General features: G+C 38.0%; 1 protein-coding gene and 1 long non-coding RNA gene across 2 annotated transcripts; one reads left to right on the top strand and one right to left on the bottom strand.

Moving 5' to 3' along the window:
* Window positions 1-1,056: 1,056 nt before the first annotated feature.
* On the bottom strand, window positions 1,057-8,819 carry plvapa (plasmalemma vesicle associated protein a). The gene is made up of 6 exons (XM_032564731.1): window positions 8,202-8,819; window positions 6,211-6,271; window positions 5,374-6,095; window positions 3,401-4,184; window positions 2,856-2,910; window positions 1,057-2,554 (listed from the first exon to the last, which is right to left on the bottom strand). Exons 1-6 carry the CDS (start codon window positions 8,595-8,597, stop codon window positions 2,521-2,523), a joined length of 2,052 nt encoding a protein of 683 aa, XP_032420622.1. The 5' UTR covers window positions 8,598-8,819; the 3' UTR covers window positions 1,057-2,520.
* Window positions 8,820-12,090: 3,271 nt separating this feature from the next.
* LOC116721238 (uncharacterized) lies at window positions 12,091-13,925 on the top strand. The gene is made up of 3 exons (XR_004339560.1): window positions 12,091-12,426; window positions 13,336-13,445; window positions 13,607-13,925. It is a non-coding gene; the product is annotated as an uncharacterized LOC116721238 (long non-coding RNA).
* The last annotated feature ends 1,106 nt before the right edge of the window (window positions 13,926-15,031 follow it).

The raw sequence follows: 15,031 nt of genomic DNA, 5'->3' as shown, positions 1-15,031 counted from the left end.
TTCCCTGCTGGATTAAAACAATAATTACTCATAATCCTTGCTGCATTCCTGTTCATCCACAGGAATGCTGACATGTGAGGAGCTGTCTGGGATCCTGAGATAAGCCGACAGGAAATATGCTTACTCAGGTGAGCATCATGGTGACAGTGGAAATTATCTGAATGCATCTTTTATCTGAGAGTCTTTAATAAGATGACTCCCCAAAGCATCCACCCAGATGACCTTTATTATCCTAACAGCTACTCCTCCAACGAGCTGCACATCCCAAAAGTGGGAAAAATTGTTTCTGCTAAACAAAGGATATCCTTTGGACAGGGCAGAGCTGTCCTCATACGAACGGACAACAATAGCAATGGGCTGTGGTGCAACCAACAAGGTATTTATCTGTTCATCTACCTCCTTTTATATATATATATAAAGGTTATGGGCTTGTGTAGTGATCTTAATTAGGGTTGATAGAATAATGTCCTCATAATTAAAAAAAAAAAGCATAAATAAAACTCCCTCATATTTCATGTCAAGACCACACAAAACATGACAATCAAATATCTAATGAGTAAAATATGAGTAACTCCAGCTGCCTTTCGTTTCTGAATAACCTGAGAGACGTTTAGTGCCTCCATCTGGGCGACAGGAACCAGCTCTTTAGGCAGAGAAGAACTGTGGAGCTGTTTTTGGAACCTGCACGTACGTGACACTGCGAGCAAAGGTTCCCCTCATCCGTCTGCCTCTGTCTTCTGACAGGTTGGCAGGTAAACATAAACACCATGGAAGGATTAAACCTTGCTGAAAGTAACCGTGGCAGCAGGGGCCACGGAGTCACTTTGCAGACAATTAGCTACACAATAGGTGACGCAAAAAGGGACAAACAGTGATTTCCAGGTCTGAGTGGGGCAACAGTTTAAATAGCTTTGTTTACAAAGGCATGCTTTTGTTCTGACAGACAGACATCTGGAGGCTCAGGTGCTCAAGTGGTGAAAGGGCAGCCACCGGTTTGTTGTTAAAGACACGACCTAAACAGGATGTATGTATAAGTATTTCAAACTAATAGCCACATGAGGTCTGAAGCAGAAGTTTAATAATGTTCAACACTTCATTGATTTTGTTTCTTTAACAATATAATTGGAAACAACAGGAAAAGAGCTGACATTTTGTCGAGTAAAAGTACAAAAATGTTGGCCAGTGGTGAGCGAGGCTTTTAAATCCAGAAATGCTTCTTTGTTCAGAGCACACTGTTAAAAAACAAAGCATTTCAGTTTTTGTCCACAGGTGCTCTGGGTGCACATCCCTGCCAACGAATTTTATAAGTGTATTTTATTTATTTCCATATATTTACAAAAACAAAAACAAAATGCTGGGAATGACATGTTGAATATAATGTGTGGCACAGTTTTCACAGTAAAAGAGCTAAGCAGCTTTCAAATAAATTTCAGTAGATGCATAATGAAGACATAACTGGTGAAATACTGTATGTATTGTACATTCTATTTCTTTATATTCAACACAGTGCCTTGCAAAAGTGTTCATATGTCTTGAGGTTTTCAACACAGTTCTATGTGAGATATCTACAAAAATTAGACGATAACTATGAAATAAAGGGGAATGTTACATGGCTTTCAAAATGAAATCAATTCCAAATAGAAATCTGAGAAATGTGGTGTGCAATGCATTCTGCCCCCTTTACTAGAATGACCTTAAATTAACTGAAATCAATTGCTTTCAATAGCGCCTTAACTAGTAGAATGGGATAAAGGCTTACATATTGTATCATATCAGACAAACAGTTATATGATGTAACTGCTTGTTGCTGTTTTCTTATACAGCGAATCGGGACTTTGACTGGATACTAGTTGAAATGACGGGGTTTTATCCCTTTACTTAAAGGCTTTTCATTATAATGTTGAAAATCTGCAAAAAAACAAAAGAAAAAAAAGAAAAGAAAACAACTACATATTTTTGTTTAACTTGTCTGCCACTGCACCCACGCATTTAAACTCCAAAAGCAAAGAAAGAAAAATTAAGCATTCTTTGCTCATTTGCTATAATTTAAACCAAGGTGTCTACTGTATCCAGATGTTCAACCATACAGAATTTGTTTTAATAAGAGGAACTGCCAGTAATTTCAGTGACAAGATGTGAGGAAACTGACAGTGATAAACCCAAAAAGACATGTACGCCTGTAATGGCAGAGAAAGATAGTTCATCACTCCAAAGGGGATGAACACTAAATTAATTCATGTTTTCAGATTTTTATTTGGAGAACCAATTAAAAACCATGCATCATTTTCCTTCCACTCCAAAACAATCTCAACTTTGTGTTGCTCTATCACATGACGTTCCAACAAAATATAAAATACATGGAGGTTTGTGATTATTACATAACTAAAAATGTGGGAAATATTAAATAAATTTTGATAGTCATTGTACATGAGCTCAGAATGAAAAACTTGTGTAATCCCTGTAAATTCCTTCCTTTCTCATCTAAATATTTACTTCATCTCCACATGTACTTCCATTGGTTTAACCCAACATTCTGGATAGATCTTGCTTCTCCCTGAAAGGAAAACAAAGAGAAAAAATGAATTAGTGGTTGTTGTTGTTGATAATGTGAGAAGGAAGAGGGTCAAGCTCTCATATTAACATGCCTGGTCCATCTTCACAAAAGTAGGTTACACTGTACCATCTCATGTTTATTTAAAGAATACACTGTATATTTCATTTGTGATTTTTTTTTCCTTTCTTTTTTTTTTTTTACACTCACAATATTCTCGAAAAGCCCTTAAATAAATAATGAAAAACTCAGCAGCAAAACTCAGTTTAATTTGCCCCCTTTGTGACAGAATGCTGATACTCACTGTGGGGCAGGAGGATCAATGAAGCGCTGCAGGTCCTGGATGTGCTTGGTGACGACTAATGGTCAAACACAGAAGGAAAAATGAGGTGTGATTATCATGAAACATAAACGCTCCAGGTTGTTATGAGCATTGTGATGTTAAAGTGTGAATAGGACATGTTGTAAATCATCTGTCCATTCCAAATAGTAACGCTTTTGAAGGGACCAATGGCATTATTTATAATTTAGACTTAAATGATATGAGGTAGGGTTATGGAAAGAGGGGAGTTCATCCTTATTTAAATGTAGATTCTATCTCTGGAAATCAGAGCCGGGTTTAAAACTACTGAGAAAAAAATGGGATGAATTTTTGATTACACCCAGTTTAAGAACCTGAGAAGCTTGGGTTAAAAACCAGAATGTGACTCTGAAGACTGTTGCCATGGAGACCATCAGAGGAACTGTTCCAACATCTAACATGTTTACATATAAAATAGTCCTGAAAATGGATCACAAAATAAAGAGATAAAACTAAAACATAACATTTTGGGGGGGGGTTGGTCTTACCTGAACCACCCGTCTGTCCGCTTGTTCTTCCTCCACCAAACACAGGCCCGGTTCCAACATTCCCACTTCCAGTAGATGGTTTCCCTGGCACACTTCCTGTCTTACTTTGCCCTGAGTTGCTGCTCCCAAGACTAAAATCAAGCCAAGACAAAGATGGTGATGAACTGGTTTTACTGGCTGAGCTGCCAGTCCCACTCGACACAGATGACGACGCCAACCCGTAGCCTGGTGAGCTTTTCCCCCCTGAAGCCGGACTGTTTAAACCCGTCCCAGCTGAACCTTGGTTTAGTCTGGATCCCAAAGACCCAACTGACAACCCAAAGGATGACAGGCTTTTCCCACTCTCTGCTAGTTTGTCTGGTTGTGTCCCGCTTGAGCCAAGAGTTGACCCAAACGTTCCCGGGCTTGAGGGTCTATTAATTCCTGAACCTACGCTCAGGCTTGGATTTGACCTGGTTTGCTGGAGGATTGAACTTATTGAGCTTGCTCCAACTGGTCCTGCCTGATTAAATGTTGACCCAGTGTTACCGGGGCTTGACCTTGACCCATAGGATGAGAGGGTTGAACTTGCTGAACCTGCTCCTGTGGATCCAGTCCTACTGAGTCCTGACCCAGCACTACTCTGGCTTGGACTTGACCCAACTGTTCCTGTTCTACTTTGACCTAAACTGGAAGAACTGGAAGGGGAATAGCTGGAACCACCACCGTCTGACAAGCCAGTCCCGAAATGGTTCATGCTCGGCATTGAGCCCAGGCCCCCTCCTAGGTATCCACCAAATGTATTCTGAAATAAAAAGACAGCAGCAAATGAACATGTGAGTTCCCAGCAAAACAATGCAGGAACAACAATAATGGCAACCAGTTAATCAAACATGGAGTCTTCAACTGTTTTTACACAACATTTAGCAGCTGAATAGCTGCTGGGGGGAGCAGCAGCTGCACCATGAAGCAGCTGGATGATTTTCAGCTGCTTCATGTCTATGATCATTCACTGGTCTGAAAATCCTACAGAAGCCATGATTTTATCAACTTTAAAAAAAAAAAAAAATTCAATAAAAAAGATTGCAAAATTTGAAATAACTTCCTCTATTTCGCTAAAACATTTTCATGCTCGTCTGAGGTGGCTTCTGGCTTGTCTGAAAAAAGGAGTTTGTGCTCTAAAGTGGAGATGGAAACACATTGCCAGAATAAGTTCTGGCGTAGTGAATGAACCCATCCACTCGTGTGTCTGCATCCATGGCGCTGACCAGAATTGGGCCTGTTGGTCTTGCCAAATTTTACCATGGGTGATTGAACGGTTTCACCTGAGGTTTCCTCAGAGATCTCTCTCCTCTTCCTCATCATCCAGTAACCAAAGCACGGGATCTGAGGTTGGTAGCAGGTCGAGAATCTGACCGTGTTTTTGTCATTGTTTTAGTAAATCTCAAAAGACAATTTTACAATGAAGAAACTCAGCTAGCCTGGTCACTGTCTTCATACATTGTCTTGGATTCCTCCAGTAGAATTTCTAACAAGCCAATCAGCGAACAGAAAGAGAAGTTGTGAACGATGACTTTGATTTTTTTTGTGCTCGTTTAGAATAGTTTCCAAACTTTACTTCCTGTTCACTACAGCCATGCGCAGCATCGACATCTGATGAAATAACTTTGCGTAGCCTGATTGATTCACTCCAAACCAGCTGATGGAAACAAGCTTAATTTGCATCTTCTTTCTTTCTTTCTGTTTTTTATTCTTTTACATTTCAAAAGTTTGCTCAGAATTTGCATGACAATTGGATGAAGATAGAATATAGCTAAAGGGACATTGTGTAAATGTTCCTTGTAATTATTTCCATCAATCTCTGCTCTGGGTTTTGAATGTAGTCAATAAAATAATCCGTTGTAGAGATTATATTTTGAAATGATTTATGTTCTACACAGTATTTTGTGTCAAGTCAGAAGGAATCTAAACCACTCCTCAGTGGTGATTCTTACCCTCGCCATGCATGACATGTTGAGTTGATTTAATTTGCCTTTTAGATCATCAATAACTAAGTCTTTGTACTTCAGACTCTGAAGCTGGTGATTATTATCGCTAGTCAGCTTCATCTTGTCCATCAGGAGTCTCTCCTTCTCCTGATCGTGTTTCTGCTGAAGTTCTGCTCTGCTGCGTTCGTGCTGCTCCAAAATTCTCGTGCGATTTTGGACGACCTCGCGATAGTCCTCAGACAGCCTCCAGTTCTCTGCCTTTAGGCGGGTGTTCTCGATCTGCATGTCTGACACCTGCTCTCCGACCTTGTTCAGGTATTGCTGCAGTTTGTTCTCCACCTCATGGGACAGGCTGGTGCAGTTGGTGTGGATCTGCTCCAGGTGCTCCTTCTGTTTTGCGCAGGTCAGCTGGAACGCGATGTGCTTAGGGAACAGAGATTCGATCTTCTCCAGGAAAGCCTTAGAAACGTCGGAGACAGGAGCCAGCATCTGGGAAAACTCGTTCTTAGAGTTTTGCTTGAAGAGGTCCAATTCTTTTTCCAGGATGGATTTTTCTCTCCTGAGACGGATAGCTTCCAGGTTCTGGTTGTCCCTCTCTTTAGCAATCTGCTCCCTTTCCAGAGTCATTGACCTCGATGTTGTAGTAAAGTTGGAATCCAAAGACTGAAGTCTAATTTTCATTTGCTCAGTCAGCAGCCCACAGTTACAGTCCCCACGAGGCTGGACAGCTTTAAACACAAAATAGCAGTGAATAAAGGCAGCTACTCTTTCAAATACATACAAGTATTTTTATGTCTTGGGTTTGAGTAAAACATTTTGAGTTTGAATAAGTATTATACTTACTCAGAGTGTGGGTTGTCATGTATATCATCCTGCATTTCATCACCTCTATTTCGCAATTTTTCTGTTTAAACAGCAAGAAAAAAGCCATTAGTCACTCAGTCTGTGAAGGATTGTCATTGAAATATAATCAGTCACTCCAGGATGTTGAGCTGTTTTTTCTTTTTCTTTTTTTTATTGAGATTGTTGTGGCCCAAAATATTTTGCAGCACGTTTTTCAAAATGTTGCAGTCAAAGTTGAACATTTTTCTTTAACCCTTGTGCGATCCTAACATTCTGTTTATTCCCCTTCTGTGTGTCCTACTGGTCAAAAATAACCCGCCCTAACAAAAGCCCCAAAATAAAGCAGATTAATTGCATTTTAAATCCAAAATCTATTTTGCATGATGAAACAGTCTGATGTTTATCAATTCAACATTTTTTTTATCATGTACTTTTGCTACATAATGCAAAAAGACAATCAACAGTATTACACACTTTTTTCTTTTTACCACAAACCAAGTGTTGTAACAATTTTTTTACACAGTAAAAGTTTATTATTGTAATTATATAAATGTGAAATTATTACTTCTGAATTAATTATACTGAAAGGGAAAAAAAGTCAATAATTAGAAACTTTTATGTCAACAGTTCATTCCTTTATATTTTTTTACGGAGTGAATTATAAAAATATCTCTTGTAACACAACAAAACAAAATGTAGCTTGATTTTGTGAACAATTTAACACCAGCTCTTATGTTGTGTCTCATATTTATATGAGATGTTGAACACAAGAACATCTTCTGCTCAACATAAGGTGTTGAACTTGTAAGATGTGCTTATGTTGAACATCTTCAACATAAGCCAAAGAACATCCTATCCTTCCCACCCCACCTTGAACATAAGATGAAGCGTGCAGGTGCAGGTCAAATGCAAGTTCAATTCATACATCAATCCAGTTTCTTTGATATTGTGTGTGTGTGCATGTGGGGAGGGCGTGTGTGGGTGTGTGCGTGGAGGGGTGTGTGTGTGTGTATGTATATGTTTTTAACTTTTATGCTGTTGTTTGTGCATAGATGTATGGATGCAGCTCCATGCGTTCCTAATTTTTAAACATCTTGTGTTTCCTCAGTGTGTATATTTAAACACACTGCAAAAACAGCTTTCAGTGGAGCTGACAAAAAAATAAATCAACCAGTAAACTACAGTAGTCACACTGACAAACGGGGGAACAATCTACATGTGGAATCAGCTCACAACAGAACGTAAGAATCATTTAAACTGCGGCTGGACGAGGCATGTGGGAAACCCCACAGTCTTCCTACCTCAGCCCAAAATTCCTATGTGTGCCAAATGCATTAAAAGTATACATGAAATATTATTATTATTACTATTTAACCAAGAAGTCCCACTGAGATCAGAAATCTTACAAGCGAGCCCTGGCCATGACAACAGGCAGAAATAAAACCAAGAATAATATACAGACAGTAAAACAAATGATTGGACATTTACTGCATTTACTACATCCTAAAGTCCTTAATGGATGTTTTGATTTTATGAAATACTATAGATTATTCAAAGAACCTGATGCAGGAAAGAAAAATTGTATTTTTGCCAAAATCTCCCAAAGCCCTCAGAATACTGCTGGCTGATAAAAGGCATGAGTGGTATTGGATATTTATTGTAAGACAAATAAATAATAAGATGAAAATGTCGATTTCTCAACAATTTTCCTCCACAAGCTTTTGAGAAATACTGCTGCAAACTGTTTATGTAGAACGTCTTACTCTGAATATAACCCAGAATACATTGCTTTCTGCTGTATGTTCAGGTTTTTGTAGAAACACTACATATGCTCAGTTTTCTTAAACAATTCTTCTTCTTCTTCTTCTTCTTCTTATTATTATTATTATTATTATTATTATTATTAGTATTGTTGTTGTTGTTGTTATTTTCTTTAAAGCATTTTTACACCAAAATGTTTGAGTTAACAATGTGTTCTCTATTTTTCTTACCATCTCCATGGTCTGGAACTTGAAAATCTCGATGGACCTGTTGACTAAGCTCTTCAGTTGTGCCAGGTCGTAGTCGTTCTTAGCCTTCTCAGTGAGGGTGGCATTCAGGAGGTTGGTGAGGTTCTTCCTCTGGTTCTGCAGGGCAACGTTTTCAATGGAGATTTGGCTGAACCTCTTTTCCAGGTCCTGGTCGGGATTCGAAGAGGCAGAGACCTGCATGTTCCCATAGATCAGAAACAGCACAAGGCTGACTATGATGAGAGACTGGATGAGAGATGAGAAGAAGAAGATGATGCGCATGTAGTAGCCACAACTCTTGCCCTTCGAGCGGTACTGCATCTTCTTTTGAGTCTCTGGACTGAACTTGTTGACCTGGGAATAGCCGCTGCTGTACATCGCTGTCGATAAGCTACAAGGCTGTCCAAGAGTTGAGATTACAATGAGCTGTCAGTCGAGTTCTGTTAAAGTCTTTCTCTAAGTAGGAAGATAACCTGCAGCAACTTGCAGGTTTAACACAGCAGACACATTTCACAGCAAGCCAGATTCCCTGCACATGTAGGCCAGCTGTTTCCTCACTGCAGCTCTGGAAACACAACAATCGATTGTGGATCAGGTTTAAACATGCGCAGGAGTTTATAAACCCCTCTGTGGAGCCATCTCCCTTCAGGGGAAGTGGAGCCAGCTTCAGCCTCCTCCTCCTATTGGCTGCTTAAAACACACAAATATTCACACAATCACACGTGATTCCATATTAAAGTAATGCTGTGTTACAAATGAACACTGCTCTTTGTTGTTTTAAAGGTAATGTGAAAAAAACTATGTACATAAAATACATAAAATATTAACATAATGTTACACTGCAGAAACACAAAATCTTAGTACGTATTTTTGTCCAGTTTCTATTGCTAACATCTTAGTGCTCTTGAAATAAGACAACACTAACTTATAAGTAACTTTTCATCTAAGATACAGAAGATTGTTTTAAGTCAATAATTTCGTAATATTGAAAAAAAAAGTCCTTGTTATAAACGAAATAATCTGCCAGTGGAACTAGTACTTTTTCATCAACATTAAGTAATTATTGAATTAAAAGAAACTCCTATTTCTTCCTGAAAGGTTACTTGTAAGTTAGTTTTGTCTCATTTCAAATGTATTTACATATTTATACTAGAAGCTAAACCAACAGTACTGGTAAGTAAGACTTTATGTTTTCTCGGTGTAAAATGACACGTCTGGGTTAAATAGATAGTTTTTTAAAGTGAGTTTAAGTGAGTTAAGGTCAAGCACATATTACCTGCTGTAGCTAACTGTTCACTGCATCGCCACTATGATTAAATATGGAGAAGGGGGTCTTTTTTGCAGATGTTTGGTGTGAAGAAAAATTATTTCTACCATCCCCAAATAACTGCAATCTCACAAGATTCATATGAATTTTCTCAAATTCAGCATTATGCAGCGTTATGGTGTTATTATGGCAGCTAAATTATTTGGTAAATAATGACTTTAATGAGAAGATGGCACTTTTATCTGACTTTTAATGCAAATTTTAAAGCAACTTTGAAGTGTCATTATTTACCAAATTACACTTCATAACAACAGTCATAAACATTCACAAAGACCTCTTCATATTGTCAGCAGGAGTTATGTCACATTTATGACAGTCTCATGTCAGTCTTATGAACACCCCTTCACATAACGGTACCAAAATGTCCCCAATATTTTAAAGGAATAGTAAGGTAAATTTTGAAGACTTTAACAAATAAATCTCTCTCATATTCTTTCTCTCATTATTGTGGCGATTGGCAAATGGAAATGAATTTGGTAATTCTAACTGACCTGAAACAAGACAAGTTTGGTCTGATTTAACTTCAGACAAAGAAAGGGGTGGGGGGGTGGGGGGGGGGGGGAGGAGTGGAGGAGGGTATATGTAAACTTCTGGTTTGAACTGCTTATGTTCCACTGTTGAACGCTGCACCACGCTGGATTTGTGGAGTCTCTCCATAAAGCTGTCAAAAACATATTTATGGGATCATGAAGAGCGTTTTCCGGCGCGCAGCAGGAGAGAAGGACAAAGCCATGTGTTGTTCTTCTGGAATGCTCCCCCGGAACGTCTTTGATGATCTGAGTCTCTTGTCAACATTTTGACGTCAGTCCACTTTCCTCTGTGCCAAACATGCACCGACGCCATCCAGAGTGCAGAGCAATTTTTTCCATTGTAGCAGTCGCCACTTTTCCTGCCGTGGGTTCTTCACATGGCAGATCTGAGCTGGAGAGGAAGAAACTAATCATGGGGGAACCGCTGGTGCCAAAGCTGCCTAAGGTGAAGAAAAAGAAAACATTAGGCCAATGAGAGACGGGAATAAATAAGCTGAAGAAACGTGATATTTCCGATATGTCTTTATATAAACTCTGTAATCTATGTTGGGGGCAGGAAGAAAGGCCCTCTGTATAACGATGCTGATGTTGTTTTCATCTAGAAAAAGCAGAAGCAAACAGGCCTGTAACAACATGGAGAAGTTTATCTTTCCCATAATTTTGACATATTTTAAAGCGGTGGTCCCCAATCCCCGGGCCGCGGACCTGTACCGGTCCGTGCAAGAAATAATTAAATATTTCCGTGTTATGTATTATTTGAGTCTGGAGTAACTTTTATTTTGAAAATCCTTTCACAGGATTCTCTCGGTTACATCTTGCGCCAACATTGAGCCCACAAGCAGCAAAATGAGTAAGAAACAGATCAGATGTCCTTGGAAAGTTTCTTTGCGAAGGGGAAAAAGCCCAGAGATGGTTCACACGGCACGATTTAAGGATTGTCAGCCAATTTTCCAAACTTCTGTGACCACAGAGCCGATAAAAGTCCAACAGGTTCGATCGGGTGGTGTGTCCAGCCACATGGCAGGAGCAACACACCACACACATTCCACTCACGAACATCCCGATTCCAGAAGAAAATCCAGTAAAACCTCCAACATACCATACATGAATTTAGAATAATCAAACACGGATGACGATGTAGAAGCAGCAGTGATAGTTTGTGGCTCATTTTAAGCGAAAAAGAAAAGGCGTTTGATAAAAGAAGGCGGGAGCAGCCGCTCTATCTGCTGCACTATGATTTGGAGGTGAGTTATTTTTTTTTTCATAGTTAACATTTGTAACTGAATAAACATAACCACATATAATAAACATATATAAAAATGTTTATTTTGTAAATTTAAATTTTACACATAGTAATAAACATTTCCATATATCACCTCCGATGTCCACCGGACTCTCAGTTGCGCCATGTCAACTGTCTGAAAGGCTGCTAGACTTATCTCCGTTCTTACGTCACCGCTCTTTCCGATTGGCTACCTGTCACATTCAACAGGCTGAGTTCTCGCTCCCAGTCAGGGAAAACCCCACAGGCTGCGATAATCGGGCTAAGACAATGTTAAAAAAAGGCTTTAGCGGGAACACCAACATGCTTACGTTCCACACCCTCACATTCCCCCGTTTTGACCGGACCGCGGTAGTAAAAAGGTAGTAATTGTTATAATCAATAACTTACTGGTAGTTATAAAAAAAAACAACCAGTGGTTTGATTGCATAGACTCATTCAGTTAATTAGAATAATATTAAAAATCTTTTATTTCTGGAACTTCTTCACTAAGTGAAACGCATTATATATGTAAGTGTCAGTGAAATAATTTATTTCTTGGAAAAAATGTATGTCTATTACTAACAGTTAGGATAATGTATTTGAAGTTGTTTGGTTCACGTTTTGAGATTTGTGTAAAATGATTGTATTTCATTTCGTGTCGAACTATTTTTTGTTGAAAGTTATCGCGAGATTTGCTTATATGTGAAAGGCAGCTAGACTTGAATAAACAGATTAGGAGCGGAAGCCTGGAACCGAGCTACGTGCAATAGCAGGCACGTGCAGAGGGGGGGGCTGGGGGTGCTTGAGCACCTGCCCTTTTTGCTCCTTGCCCTAAAGTGCCCTTTTGGTCCAATTTTTTTTTTTTTAAAGTTAATTTCCCAAGCCCTCCTCTGATATGTACTAAAATTATTATTTTTTGTTGTTGTTGTTTTTATTTAAAGAAAAACAACATAATAAGCCCTTCGGGTCACCTTGTTACCTTTGACCTTTTGTCCGTGACGCATGACGCAGCTGCCTCCCGCTCAGTCAGTGAGACTGCGCAGTAGCTTACTGCGGAGCTCAACGTGGAGGAGGAAGGAAGGAAAAGTAAGGAAAAACTGTTCTTATCTATCGATTCAGTATTTTATCATACAGACATTAGGCTGTTGTTGTTGTCCTATTAGGTAGCTGTTAGCTAACGAGTTTGGTAGCAAAGCAAGATAACTAAAAAGCTTCTTCCCTGTATCGCTAATGATAGCGGTCATTCTTCATTATTGCTGATCGGGCCACATCAACGATCCAAAACCGATCATCTCTCTATAATGAATATATGTCCGATTATCTAATTTCCTTTGCTGCATAATGTATATTAATTGCATTTATTCTGGCATTAGGTTAATGTATCTTGAAGGGGAATAGAATTTACAAAACTGCTTGAATTATAATGATTTATTTTTTTTAAACAAAAAGTTTTATTTTAATTTTTTTAATTAAATAACTAAATTTTGTCTTGTTAACTTAAAAAGTTCTTTGCAAAACAAACTTTTATTTGCACACATCAGAATTCTTTTGTTGCAATTTTCGGCCCTGCCCACGACGTCATGTGAGAAGCAAGCAAAACTTTGAATCACAAACAAAAACTTACAATAGCAAGAAAAGATTTATGACATGAGCAAATAAGTTTGTTCACAAATAATTTTTCTCACTTTCAGACATAAATCTCTGATTTTAATTTTAAAAAAAAAATTTTAAGCAAAACTTTTGTTTAAAAATTGTTTCAATTCAAAATGTATTGATCACAACTGTATTTTATTTAATTGAGGTTATTATTATATTTTTAATAGAATAATTGTGAAACATATTGAGCTCCACAGCAGAGGCCTCCTTTTCTCTGAAATTAATATTATGTTGTGCTAAGGACTGAAAAACATATTGGTTTAAACACAAAGGTAAATAATTGGTAGTGTGGTTAATACAGAGTTCTTATCATAATTCATTATGTTTTGCTTTTTTCAGTTCAAAGATGCCACGTAAAGAAAGACGGCAGAAACAAAAAAGAAAAGAATTGATAGATGCAGCAAAAGGTAGTGGATTGTTGACCGACTGGGTCAGAACGAGTACTGCAGGTACGAACAAAAAAAAAAAAAATGTTCTTAACATTATCAACATGTAACTTTTGGTAGTGAACAATATATTTAATATTACAGGGCATCTGTTGTGTTTTTCTTATGCTAAGATGTACTAAATTTAGGTGTAGAATAATGATTAGTTTGTTTCTTGCTCCCAGATGGACAGAAGGAAAGTGATAGATCAGAGGAGGAGACAAAAATGCAGTCAACAACACAGGAAGACAGGCAAGGAGAGGGACAACAGTCAGAAATAAACACCATGGATGAAAATGCAGAGCAACAAGTCAGAGAGAAGCCATTCATATTTTTAATGGACCTTCCACACCCAAATGACCCAGCACATGTCTTGCAATTCAACATAAAATATGATGAAGCATTTATCCAAAATTGTGTAAACCAAGGACCATGCCAACCAGAGCTGTCATTTCCTAAAAATGAAGAAGGAAGGTCTTTTCAGAATAAATGGTATAAGAGTAACCCATGGCTGGAGTATTCTCCCAGTTTAAATTCCATGTTTTGTTTTAGCTGTCGTGTTTTTTTGAATGAAGAAAAGCACATGTTCCGCAAATCATGGAAGACAATAGGATTAAACAGATGGAACAAAGCATTACAGAAAATTATATATATTATATTATTATAAAAAAAAAAGCTACTTATATTGTATGTCTCACAATTTTGTAATTTATCATTTTTATTAAGCTCTGAAAGCTGTGTGGTTTTGTTAATAGTCTTTCCTAGAATGCGGTTAGATGTGCCCTTTTTTTTTTTTTTTGAGCACCTGCCCTTTCAGTGGTCTCTGCACGGGCCTGTGCAATAGCCTCGTGTCTCCTGTACATGTGAAGGTATTTTGTAGTTATGTTTGTAATGTTTTGTACATTTATTGGTTATGGTGTTTTAATCACGTAATATTTTAATTTAGAGTGGACGACGAAGAATTAATCTGTTAAAGACCTCCAAAGCGGCAGGCGGCCACGAGGTAACCTTTGTTAAAGCACGTGTCACCTGTCTGTCTGTAAATGTGTCCATATCTAAAGCTTTGTGTTTTATTTGTATGGTTTTCACGGCGCTTAAGAAACAGCCTGTCTAAAGGAAGCCGTGCCAGTGTTGTCACTTTGGAGCTACAATATAGATTAAACACACACACAGCTGAATGTTTGAAAGCCTTTACTTCTGTTAATTATGATGATTTTCCACTTCCAGTAAATACATTAAATCAATAATAAAACATTTTTCATACAGAAATGCAGGGCTAAATAAAAGGTATGCTTTAGGATGTTTATTTAAATCTGCACTTCTAATTTGACAATCAAGCCTTGTCAAAATGATGAAATGTTTTAGTTTATTGATTGTGAATGTCTGTTATATAAAGGTGGGATTTGACAGCACTGACATCTTTTTAATGATTCTGTAATAGTCCAATGAAACACCCGCTGACTGACGTGATTATGTTCACTGTTCCATCATGCTGGGTTGGACTTCACCAAGTTTGACTATAAAATGCTATTTTTAGCATGTTTAATGTTCATGTGTATATCTTCTAGATTTTTTTCTAGATAGATACAACTGTTTTTGTCTTTATGACA

The sequence above is a fragment of the Xiphophorus hellerii genome, chromosome 6 (assembly GCF_003331165.1).
Source record: "Xiphophorus hellerii strain 12219 chromosome 6, Xiphophorus_hellerii-4.1, whole genome shotgun sequence".
In the NCBI taxonomy this organism is placed as follows: Eukaryota; Metazoa; Chordata; class Actinopteri; order Cyprinodontiformes; family Poeciliidae; genus Xiphophorus; species Xiphophorus hellerii.
Note: the sequence above shows the minus strand (reverse complement) of the source record. Positions and strands in the feature narration are given on the sequence as shown.